General features: G+C 35.1%; 1 protein-coding gene across 1 annotated transcript; it reads right to left on the minus strand.

Moving 5' to 3' along the window:
• Positions 1 to 480: 480 nt before the first annotated feature.
• On the minus strand, positions 481 to 6,046 carry LOC104240174 (triosephosphate isomerase, cytosolic). Its single transcript, XM_009794951.2, has 9 exons — positions 5,764 to 6,046; positions 4,694 to 4,766; positions 3,948 to 4,071; positions 3,572 to 3,656; positions 3,319 to 3,451; positions 1,984 to 2,078; positions 1,439 to 1,517; positions 903 to 985; positions 481 to 753 (listed from the first exon to the last, which is right to left on the minus strand). The coding sequence occupies exons 1-9, from the start codon at positions 5,800 to 5,802 to the stop codon at positions 703 to 705; spliced, it is 762 nt and encodes a 253-aa protein (XP_009793253.1). The 5' UTR covers positions 5,803 to 6,046; the 3' UTR covers positions 481 to 702.
• Between the last annotated feature and the right edge of the window lie 6,807 nt (positions 6,047 to 12,853).

The following is a 12,853-nucleotide window of genomic DNA, read 5'->3' on the forward strand; positions in this document are numbered from 1 at the left end:
TGATCTAGGCAGTCGATAACTAATAAGTATTGCAAGTACGTAAAAGTAATTTAAAAAAAAAAACATCCAAGTAAAATTAAGCTAGAACTTACACACACACATTAAAAAAAGTAAACACTAAAACAAATCATATAATAGAGCTTAAGATCAAGAAACCAAAAGCACTCCCAACAAACAGATCACCAATCACAGGATTACCTCCAAAAGAAAAAGGAAAAAGTAGTCAAAGGTTAAGGACTCCAGATCAAGAAATCTGTGGTCCCCGACAACAATATAATTTGGAGCAGACTTGCAATCAGTTTGGTGATCGAGCCTCACTGAAACAGACTCCGATATCAGGTTATAACCTTGTCTAGTTTCTTAAATGACTCAGATTCGCTAAAAAAAACTCATAAATAGACTGATACCGAAGTCGATTTCTGCCGGGTATCGAACAAAGCGAGCAATATTTCCAGAAACATTCCCTCAGGCATGCCGATATGCAAACTCTAATTGCCAAGATTATTATAAAACAATTTTGTCACAAGCCGAAAAAAGTAGAGGGCAATGCAATATATGTCATTTTTATTGTACATGCAATGTGAATTTCGAGCTGCAACAAAGAGTACACAAAACATTGACTTGAAACAAGCCTACCGCATGCCATAAATGTTAGAACATGGACTAAAGAAGAAACTGCAAAATTCAACTCGCAGTCAGAGTTCAGGCATTTTTCTTCACCTCAGCTGACTTGATGATGTCAATGAATTCCGGCTGTAAATACAGAAAACGGAAAAAGGTAAGAATTAGCTACTCATTCTAATCTTTTATTTCTTTAAGATTCCTCTTATATCAAACATAATTCATTGTTTATTAAGCCAAGAATGGACAGAAGAAAGCAACTCCAAAGTATTTTCACATACCTTCAGAGAAGCTCCACCTACAAGAAAACCGTCAATATCTGGCTGTCCAGCCAACTCCTTGCAGTTTGCACCGGTTACAGATCCTGCAAGAGCATAATAGTATTTAATTGCTTATAAGAGCTAATAGGAAAATACTAGTCCTGTTTATAGAGTAGAATAAGGAGGGGAATAAAAGGACACACTAAAATATGCAGAACGAGTTTTGCAGGTGACTAGAGTTATGGTTACAAAATCTAGTTGTTCAGTTACATAGTTGACTATGCACCAAATGCTTTAAGTTCGCTTCAATGCATCCAATAGTAGATAATCATATTAAAGTTTTGACTATATGCTTCCTATCCATTACTGTTAAAACATGTAACACAGTTATTTTCCCTGAGAAGCATATAATGCGTCCAGCAAGAGATGGAGTTAATCCTATCTTCCACAAACATATGCAATCTTGAGAAGAATTTCTCAAAATCTTATTGCTGATGCATGGGTGAAAAATTGAACAGAGAGAAGCAGCAAATGAAATGGTGCTCATAGAACATTACCTCCATAGATGATCCTGGTTGAAGCAGCCACTTCAGCACTAACATTTGCTTGAAGCCATTTCCTCAATTCAGCATGTACCTGGAATGCAGAAACGACCTTAAAACAAAATTGCTGACAGTCGTACCACATAATGCACCAGGATGCACTCATTATCTACATCAATGTGATGATGTTGTGAAACCACAAGTGACTTAATTTATGAATTGCAAAGTGAATGGGAGAAACTTGGAATTCTATCTTGAAATTACTACTACTTAATAGGTTGACGTAGAAGTAAAGAACATTTCAGCTAATTGCTTTAACAGAATAGCTCTCCCATCCCTCTCCTGTACCAGCAATAGATTCCCCGACAAAGGCTAGAAAGAACATGAAAGCAATATATTTGTGATCTTAGTGTTAAACAATTGACAAAAGAACATGGAAAATACCACCTGATGAGATCAATATTCAATCACTGATATTAACATTCAAATCTAGTTGAAATGTGTTACAACCTACAGGAAGTTGACTGAGCAAATGAAACAAGCTGGTCATATCAACTTACTTCCTGGGCTTGTGCAGGGGATGCAACCTTTCCGGTTCCAATAGCCCAAACAGGCTCATAAGCTATAACCACTTTTGTCCAATCTTTTACTCGGTCTGTGATGAGATGAAGTGAAAACAGTTAGCTGAAGGGCCAAAAGATATATTGCTAGTTGACTCATTGCTATTCCAAAAAATTACTACTCCTACATTTCATGTCATATGACGGTATTTGAGTGGGCACAGTTCAAGATGACAACATGTTAATTGACTGTAGTATATAAGAGATCATGGAAGAAACATTAAGGCAATCGTTTAAAGGAGATGAATCTTCAAGTTAAAAGTGTGGGCATTTTAATGAATTTTTCGTAATATCGGAGTCCAGATAAGTTGCACGCATCTAGACTATTTCACACGGTACCTGCTATCTCTCACCAGCATATGTAACCACCAAGGCTTAGGCAGATGAAAAAGTATCACCGTGCATTTTTTGACTCTTGAATAGGATTTTCATAACTTAATGAATTCAAGCTCTTGAAATTTGTGAAAGTTATACAGAAATAGAATGATGTCAAACATTATGGAATGTGCCAAAAAGTAAAAATGCCATGCAAATTAGAAGGAGCGATTAATATTTTTTTAAATCTTGAAACCTTAAAATGCTACAAATCAACATACAATATATGGATGACAATACCAAGTTGTCACCCCTAACATGCACTAGGAAGCCCCACAAAGCATTCACAAAATGCAAATAAAAAGATTTGATAGTTTCAGTTTTTTCCCCTGTTCTCTCGACTCCCTTTACTAGAACAACTACAACAACAACTACACCTCAATCCTAAACAAGTTGGGGTTAGTTATATGAATCCTCACTGACCATGTTCCCCATTTAAATTACTCGCATGTCAACATATACAAAATAAATTAAATATGAGAAGTAGTAGAAGCGCTCTATATTTCTTACTGGAATAAGATGTCTAATAGGGCTTAATGACTCCAAGAAAGAATAGGACTAAAGTAACCATTTAACATGACTAAAATATATTCCCAACTAATTGGTATCACCAATATAAATCTCTCTTCCATCATGCACTATCTTTCGTAAAGTGTAAATTGATTCCAAGAGATTGTAGGTCTCTTCAATCCCTTTATTTTACTTTTTCAATTTTACCTGTTAGGTTTTTCAATAAGTTTCAAAATCCATTTCTCCGTTCGTGTTCTCCATTTTCTTGCTGATTCGTAAAAAATATCACATTAAAGTGGATGGATTACTCATCAGCACAATATTATCAAGTTGGATGCTAGCTAGAAAATCATAATCCCTGAAGCAAGAAAGCGTTTTTGATTGATCTACCTGCAATAGCCTTTGTTTGTGCTGCAACAACATCAATGGTAGATCCTGATTCTCTTTGCTCAAGAGTCTCCCCAACACATGCAATAACCTTCAAACCTTGAGAAATGGCATATGCTACCTTGTCTCCAACAAACTGCAATTAACGGTTAACAAGTTAAGAAATTCATAAAAATATAATCTTTTTTCAGCTCGGTGATTAGTAATTGCATTAAAGATATGACAAAAATCAGCAGCTTCACATGGCATAGCTTACCTCATCTGATTCACCTAAAATAGCCCTCCTTTCAGAGTGACCCAAAATGACCCAAGGAATGCTCAGATTAACAAGCATCTCAGCACTGCACATAGAATTATAATCAGCTTAGAATAAATTATCAGACTCAAATACTACACACTACACCCCCCCCCCCTTCCAAACCACACACAATTATTAACAAAAGGACTGCAAAGGTAGCGTAAAACATAGATGGTCAAAATATAATGCCAAAACTTGCAGCCTGAAGAAACAATACCTAAAACTAGACCACAGAATTACCTAACTGTCAGTTCTTTGCTAAACGTGCAGGTCTCAAAAAGTTAGCAGCTAAATATAAGTGCAATATGGTACAGAAATAGAATATTAAACGTACCTAACCTCACCGGTGAAAGCACCCCCTTTCTTAACCCAACAGTTCTGGGCAGCAACATGAAAATCAGGTCGCAGTTCATTCTTGACCAGAGGAAGAAATACAAATGGAGGGCTCACAACAACCTCTGCAAGAAAAGAAAGTTGATATGTCAAGCAAAACTATGATCTTATCCAAACATATATAGCACTCAAATAAAAGCAAGTGAAGATCTTGAAAGACGATTCAATTACATTGTTCTCCCTCAACTGGTTAAACATACCCTCATTAAGTCCAAGTCTGGTTTGTACCAATGTGAGCAAATGATTATATATTTCAGAAACTATAGAATTTGCATTCAATCAAATAGTTATTGAGACTTTAATTTAGGAGACAACATCAAAAAGCTTTATGCAATATTCTCCACCAAGATTCACATACATGATTAAGTAGAACATGATACTTTTGTTTCTTCTTATGGTTAACTAATCAGAAGAGAAGCCTTATATATCTTTGGAGTTGACTCTGGTCAAGTTGTCTGTCTCATACATATGATGTCTAGAATATTGATACCCTCAAGTTTTATAGCTTTGGTGTATATATCTTTTACTACAACGTCCGGGGAAGTTACAACCAGAAATACAAATATATTACATTTGTTTATCTTGTGGGCTTAGAGGAGCGGATATGGACACCCGAAAATGATTGTCCATTCAACAACCCTGCAACAACGCTCCTACCCAAAATATTATATCAAAAAATTTACTTACCAACATCTTGTGATGGCACTTGACCGGCATTGAGTGTTGATACTATCTTCTTGACCTCTTCACTGGTTCCATTCTGCATTGCATTCATTATTAGAGCTAATTCATCTTTCTATTACCAAATATTCTATCAAGCATAGCTCAAGCACCTGAGGATGTGGCCTCGTGAACCATAACATAGTAGAAAAGGTTATCATAAGATATATACTTTCTTTTGACAGGCAGACCCACCTCTAAGCTTGAGTAGTAAATAACACTCAGATTTGGAACAGTCAATATTAAACAACTAATCTTCTGCACAATGGCGTTTCAGTTTTTTGTTCTGTTCGGTTCTCTGCTCTTTTTTCTTTTTGGTGTTCTTGTTCATGAAATATTCAAATTTGTGTGTTGAGCAGCATACTTTTAAGAATTTAAGTCCACTAATGTAAAAAAAAATCTACACAATCAGACCACTTATTAGGTAATTGTCGCTAGATCTCTTGATAAACATGACTTAGTATTAGCAAAAATGGTACAGCAATTAACATGATTCACTGATAGTGTAAAAAGTTGTTGCCGTGTGACCATGAGGTCACGGGTTCGAGCCGTGAAAACAGCTTCTTACAGAAATGGAGGGTAAGGCTGCGTACAATAGACCCTTGTGGTCCATCCCTTCCCCGAACCCTGCGCATAGCGGGTGCTTAGTGCACTCGTTTACTATAGTGTAAAAAGATGTTCATATGTATAAAACTTAGATCCAACTCTTAAATAATTAGAGATCCAATTTCATATGTATCGATTTAATACTCCACTAAAAACGATCCATACTAAGGGAACAATTCAGATCCGAAACAAAACAACGACAACCCAGTGGGATCCCACAAGTGCCGAAACAACTAAATATGAATTTATTTTGAGAATAAAACACATAGTCACTAACAGCAACATAAGATCGAGATTCAAATCGTTACACTAACAATTTTAATCTTATCGTTAGATCGAGAAACTGTACTACTAACTACATAAACTAAAAATAAATCAACGAAAGTTGAATGGAAAAAACGAAGACAGATTTGGTGAATTCAGGAGCTTACGCATTTCCAGTTGCCGCCGACGAAGAAAGTTCTGCCCATTTTGGATGTAGATGATATCAAAGGATTCACGAGGATTGCAGAGCAAGAAATAGGATCTCAAACTTTGTGGTTATGCAATGAGGAGCCAGGATTTTATATAGTGATGTGTGAGTAGGCATACGGAGCTTGTGAATGTAATGACTAAACTACCCTCCATCCCGTTCCAACCAAGTTTTCTTCTAATCCGGATGTCGGGTCATTCCAATCTAAAATGTCATGATTCTTTTCCACTTCATCAATCATCATCCCAAGAGCCATTGAGCGCCAAATATTTATTTGCAGATTTTAATTACAATAATTATAAGTAAGTAAGTATTTATATTAATTAACAGGATTACATGATAAATACATATGTTCAGCACTAATTAGTTTCGTGTAATTATCAAACGAATATATCTTTTCATGTGATAGAATGACGTTTTATGTTCTTTTGAAACACAATAATTTTAGAAACTATTTAAAGAAAATTTTAAGGCTAATTTTTTAAATTTTAATTTTAAACGAAATTGTTCAAGCTAATAGATTCGAAGAGCATATACTGTGAGGATATCCAGGGATATTTTGGTCAGTTAAAAAGCAGGTGAAGTTTTTTACCTTGGGCGGAAGAAGCTCATAGTTTTTATTGGTCTTAAGAGTCGGGAGGAGATAGAAATCGGGTAATGAGTTTGACTGAACCAGTAACTTTCATTTAAACAACATATTTTATGTTAAAAAATTTATAAAATATGTATAAATATAAAATTTAGAATCCAATTATTAACACTTAAAATTATTGTTCTAAAATTTAGAAATTATAAAATTAAAAACTTGGTTCTGCCTCTGCTCACAATAAATAAAAAACATAGGCATCACAAAAAGTGGGTGGACACGAGCAGATTGGATCCACAAGCTTTAAATATATATTTTTTTCCTTTTCTACTGTTGGACCTATTAAAACGCCTATTTTCTTTTAATGAGAAAGTACATAAATCACCTCCCTAAAATTCGAAAAGCCAAGTTGGCCAAAGTGAGTCATTACGGCATGAAAATGCAGAACGAACAATACAGTGTTTTTCATGCGCTGCCACATCGGCACTACGTCATATTCCACTTAATTTTATTTCTTTTCACTTTTTTCTTTCCTTCTTTATAACTATTTTTTGTTATAAAATAAAGACTTTAAAGTAAAGAAACCGAAGACAAGTATAGAGATAGATTTATTATTCAACTTCAAATTCATGTAAATAATGAACTGAAATCTCCTCTATTTATAGAAGAAAGAAAGTTGCTATTTAAGCTGCTACTGCAAGCTGTTGTGTAAGTTGTTACTGCAAGCTGCTGTGTAAACTTCTTGTAAGTTGCTTGTATGGCTGTCCAACGGGACGGGACGGGATGAAATTAACGGGACGGGACAACATTTAAGCGGGACGGTGGCGGGACGAAACGGGACGAGACAAACGGGACGAAACGGTCGCCCATTCCGTCACGCTAACAAACGGGACGGGACGGGACAAACGGGACGAAACGGTCATCCCATCCCATCCCGCTAACAAACGGGATGGGACGGGACGAGACGGGTTCGTGGGCCTTAATTGTATTTTTTTATATAAAAAACGTCTAGTTTTTTGAAAATTACTATGTTTTTAAAGTTTGCAACGGCTAGAATTTTTTACTTATTTAATAAACTTAAATGTTATTATGTTAAAACAAAAATTAGAAAACTAAGTAAAGAATTATAAAATATTAAAACAAAAGACTTATAATGAAATATTCTAGTAATTGTAAATTTATAATAGAGTTGTAATTTATTTAATATAATTTCAAAGTATTAACTATTAAGTAACTAAGACAATTCATAAAAAAAAATCAACGCTTAGAGCCTTTTATTTTATTAATGGAACTTTCAAATCTCAAATACAAATATAATTCTTTTGAAGAGCACCTAATCTACGCAACCACCTTCTATGAAGGGTTCTGTTTGAACTAAGCCTCTTAGTAGCCAATTATAAATTATCATATTAATATTTGTAAGCTCCTATATAGCTTCTTTGTAACTTATCAATAATATCTCTCGGACATTCTATTGGAATTGGTAATGTTGATTGATGTTCCATGAGCTCCATGTCGTCATCGCTCCCAGTGCTAAATATCTCATTGTATTCTTCTTCTTCCCTAGTGGTTAATTTTTCAAAACCAAGATTTCTTCTTTCTGAATTAATCCAATTTCTGAATAATACGGAAATCTCTAGACTATGCTCCGCTAATGCATGTCTATGATCTCCAATTTGAAATCTTGTCGCGCTAAAAGCACTCTCTGATGCTACTGATGATGCTTGAATAGCCAGGATATCTCGAGCCATTATTGAAAGTGTTGGAAAAGTCTTACCACGCTCCCTCCACCATGACAAAAGTTGTTCATAGCCTTCTTCGTCTTTAATACTTTCCAATCCTTGATTAAGATAAGAATCAAGTTCGTCATCAATAGAGGAATCAAAACTTGTTATATCATCCATATCTTCCCATAAAACTTCTGCTCTAGACTTAGAAGTAGAAGGAGCAGTTTCACAACCTGTTGTATTCATAGACTTATATTTATCAAATATTGATCTAGCATAAGAATATATGCTAGCTTGGCAGTTTTCGAGAGATGGTTGTTCATTTTCTTGAATTGCTAAATTCTCATAAATTTTACGAACAAGTCCCTTTGCACCTCTTAGTTTTAAAGATGGGTTAAGTAGAGTAGAAATTAAATAAACTTCGGGAATAGAAAAAAAAATACTTTTTAAATTTTGAAGTCATTTCATTAATGGTCGGTGCATAAGTTGGATTTATTTTATACTTACCAAATACAACAGAAATTCCACAAATATAGATAATATATACCAAAAAATTATTTTGTAGCATAATAAATTTTTTCTAAAAAATTAGTAAGCTCTTTGATCTCATCCCAATCAGAATCAACAATTTGATCAGCGGGGATACCACTATGCATATTAAATACCTTTTGGATAGACACCCGATAATCCTAAGTTAAGCATTTCATAAGTAGAATTCCACATAGTACAAACATCTTTTGAAATTTTTCTAAATGGAAGGTTAGCACTAGCACATTGTTGAGAAAATTCACGAATTCTACTTTGTTTATGAGCACGAAAAATATAGCCACAAGCATGTTGTATTTTACTGCAAGCATCAGAAAATAAATTAAGACCATCTTTTACAACCAAGTTAAAAATATGGCATGCGCATCTAACATGAAAAGTTGCTAGATTAATTGGACAAAGTCTAGATTTTAAGCTATTTGTTGTGGTTGTGTTAGCAGAAGCATTATCTAAGGTGATAACTAAAACTTTATCAATTAGTCCATAAAAATCAAGTGTTTGTAGAACAGTAGTTGCAATATATGCTCCAGCATGTTTTTAATCAACAAATTTATAACCAATAATATGTTTTTGCATGTTCCAGTGATGATCAACCCAATGACATGTAACAGTTAAATAACTACAACCATTAGGACTACGACCTATATCAGATGTGATAGACACTTTACAATCTAAGTGAAAAAATACACAACGAATATACTAAAGATATTCAGTTTGAAATTTAAAAACATCATTTCTAACTGTGGTCTTAGGAAAACCTTGAAAAGCAGGGTTATAAGTTTCTTGTATATAATGCACAAAAGCAGGGTGAGAAGGGAAAGTAAAAGGTAAGCCACAGACAACCACCTTTTTTGCTAAGTTTTCACGATCTCTATCTTTGTTATAGGTGCGTAAAACATGACCAGAAACAGGGTCAAGTTGTTGTTGAATTTGATTAGAACCAGTTCCACTTAGAGTGCCAGTACTTATGGAAGGATCTATAATTTTTCTAGCTTCTATGTTAGCTTGTATCCATAAAGATTTGTGATCCTTTCTTAAGTGTCTAGTTAAACCCCCCCCCCCCCCCCGTCCCACCACTTGCTGAGTGTGCAAATTGTTGCTTACATTTTTCACGTATAGCACGATGATTGACTTTATCATGTTTAAAAATTTTCTATACAAGTGATATTTTGGGACGTTCAGCCTTAGGCTTACCCCTTACAAGGGGTACAGGGGGTAAAACTCCAGACTGAGATTGACTCTGAGTTGGAGCTTGTGTTGCGGGACTAGTGGGTGTTTCATCTAATTCTTCTTCCTCATTTTCTTCATCCTCATTTTCTTCGTCCTCAAAAAAATATCATTGCCAAATTGTCTTTGTAAAGTTTTATAACCTAATTGTTCTCCGACATGAACATCATAAAATGTGGGAGGGGGGGAATGATGTTTCATCAACATGAGTCATTTCATCAATATGTTTTCTAATTCTAGGTGTAGAAGAAGGGTTAGGATTAGGATTACACGTAAATTAAACACAACAATTAAGCATTAAAATGATGCACAAAAATTATATATTAAAATTAGGAGATGGAACCAGTGCACCGTAAGTAAATATTGAAACTTGAAGAAATTGCCCAAAATATTGCTCCAAATACTTGACGAATTAATTTGAAGCTTGAAAGTTGCTCCAAAATATTTGCCCAAATACTTGAAAGTTATCACTTGGTACTTGATAGTTGATACTTGATAGTAACAAAATTGAGAGAATAATATAGATAGAATATTAGAATGTAAGAGATTTGAGAGAGAAGATTGATTTTTTGTGGGAAAAAATGAAGAAGAATAGGAGGTATTTATAGTAAAAAAAGGGCCAAAGTGTAATTTAATAAACCTAGGAGTTATATTAAAAATTTGAGGGGGGTAGGGGGTGTTTTAGGGGGGGTAGCAGCTGTTGGCAACGAATATTTTGCAATTTTAGCCGTTGCCCAACGGCTAGCTTTTAAAAAAAAAAAAAAAATTGGCTGGACACGGGACGGGACGAGACGGGACGTGGGACGGGACGAAACAGGATGAAATGGGATGGGACGAAATGGCTGTCCCATCCCATCCCGTGTCTCGTTTAACATTGGCCCATCACATTTAACTTGGGTCGGGCCGGGCCGGGATGGGACGGGACGAGATGCGGGCCGGGTCCCGTTGGACAGCCTTAGTTGCTTGTAAGCTGCTACTGTACCAGATATAGATAATCTTCTACCGGGGATAATATTTATCCATAACGGAGTACCGAAATGATAAGTTTCTTCAGAAAGCTTATTTCCAATAGAGTACTAAATAGATAACCATATTTACGGCGGAGTCCCATATGGATAAGCTTCTTCAGGAAGCTTATTTACAACGGAGTACTAAATGAACATCCATAATATATTTATAACACTCTATATATATATTATATTTATAATACTCCCCCTGGATATTCATTAAAAGATAATGTGCCTCATTAAAACCTTACTAGGAAAAACCCCGTAGGAAAAGATTCTAGTGAAGGAAAAAGAGTACACATATTTAGTAATACGCATTGCTAGGTGCCTCATTCAAAACCTTATAAGGAAAACCCCGTGGGAAAAAACCTTAGTAAGGAAAAAAAGAGTGCATCCTGTATTTTACCCCCCCTCCCGATGAAAACCTTGTTTTAAATATTTGAGTCTCCGCATTCCAATCTTGTATACCATCTTCTCAAAAAGTTGAGTTTGTAAAGAATATTATCCACCACTATTTCAGATCGATTTAAATTAATCTCATCAAACCAAGAAGCTACTACAAGTCATTTCATTGAGTTCCTTGCAACTTGCTTGCATCAGCTGCTTGTAGAAAACTTCAATGGAGGAATAAATGGATAATATTCTTCAGTAAGAATATCTACAGCGGAGTAATAAATGGACATCCACAATAATATTTTCATTACACTCCCTTTTGGATGTTCATTATTATGTGCCTCGTTAAAACCTTACTAGGAAAACCCCCGTGGAAAAAAATCTCAGTCAAGGAAAAAGAGTACACTTATAATATACATTGCAAGTTGCCTCATTAAAAACCTTACCAGGAAAAACCCAGTGGGAAAAAACCCGAGCAAGGGTAAAAGAGTACAGTGCAGAGACTTGGGTATATCTGGACCAAGGAGTTCATCATTCTCTTCTGAAGGTAAGAACGGATCCTTAATCCGTATAGGAGAGAATTATCTTGCTAGTAAATTAACATAAAATGTTATATCAGGCATTGTAGCATTAGCAAGATACATTAGTGTATCAATTGCACTGAGATAGGGTACTTCGGGACCAAGGAGTTCCTCATCCTCTTCTAAAGGCCGGAACAAATCCTTATCCACTTCAAGTGATCGAACAACCATTGGTGTAATCAATGGATGCACTTTGTCCATGTAAAAGCGTTTTAAGAACCTTGCTGTATAGGCGGATTGATGGATAAAGATCCCGTCTACTAAATGTTCAATTTGCAGACCAAGACAAAGTGTTGTCTTCCCAAGATCTTTCATCTCAAATTCTTTTTTAAGATATTCAATTTCCTTTTGGAGCTCTTCTGGAGTTCCAACAAGATTTATGTCACCAACATAAACAACAAGTATAACAAATTCTGAAACCATTTTCTTTATAAAAATACATGGACAAATAACATCATTTATCTAGCCTTCTTTCAGCAAATATTCACTGAGGCGATTATACCACATGCGCACAGATTGCTTTAAACCGTACAAAGATCTTTGTAATCTGATTGAGTACATTTCCTGAGATTTTGAATATGTTTTAGACATTTTAAATCATTTAGGGATCTTTATAGAGATTTGATCAAATGAGTCAAATAGGTCATGACTCGCATTTAAATGGCATGACATTTTCAGGTGTCTGGACTATTGGTCCGATCCTCACAATATTTTACAGTATTGTGCACTATATTGTATCAAATATATCGTCAACGATCATTTTTGTATCGGTTCGTAAGCGACATAACTTGTTGAGATCTCATCACTTTCTTTATTTTCAAATACCTGAACTTCTTTTGGAGTTTCATGAAATGTTATGTCGTGGGCTCTTCTAGAGCTCATTTCCATGGACCTACAAAAAAAGTTATGATCATTTTGATCATTAGCTTCTTATCATTTTTCAAGGATTGTTACCTTTGGAACCGATTGGTCTACCACGCTT

The sequence above is a fragment of the Nicotiana sylvestris genome, chromosome 4 (genome assembly GCF_000393655.2).
Source record: "Nicotiana sylvestris chromosome 4, ASM39365v2, whole genome shotgun sequence".
NCBI lineage: Eukaryota > Viridiplantae > Streptophyta > Magnoliopsida > Solanales > Solanaceae > Nicotiana > Nicotiana sylvestris.

What these genes read in the sequence shown, in the direction of transcription:
- LOC104240174 (XM_009794951.2), bottom strand. Translation starts at nt 5,802, where the DNA reads ATGGGCAGAACTTTCTTCGTCGGCGGCAACTGGAAATGC. An exon ending in TCGGCGGCAACTGGAAATGC is followed by an intron (nt 4,767 to 5,763) that starts GTAAGCTCCTGA and finishes AATGCAATGCAG; the next exon opens with AATGGAACCAGTGAAGAGGT. An exon ending in GCTTTCACCGGTGAGGTTAG is followed by an intron (nt 3,657 to 3,947) that starts GTACGTTTAATA and finishes TTCTATGTGCAG; the next exon opens with TGCTGAGATGCTTGTTAATC.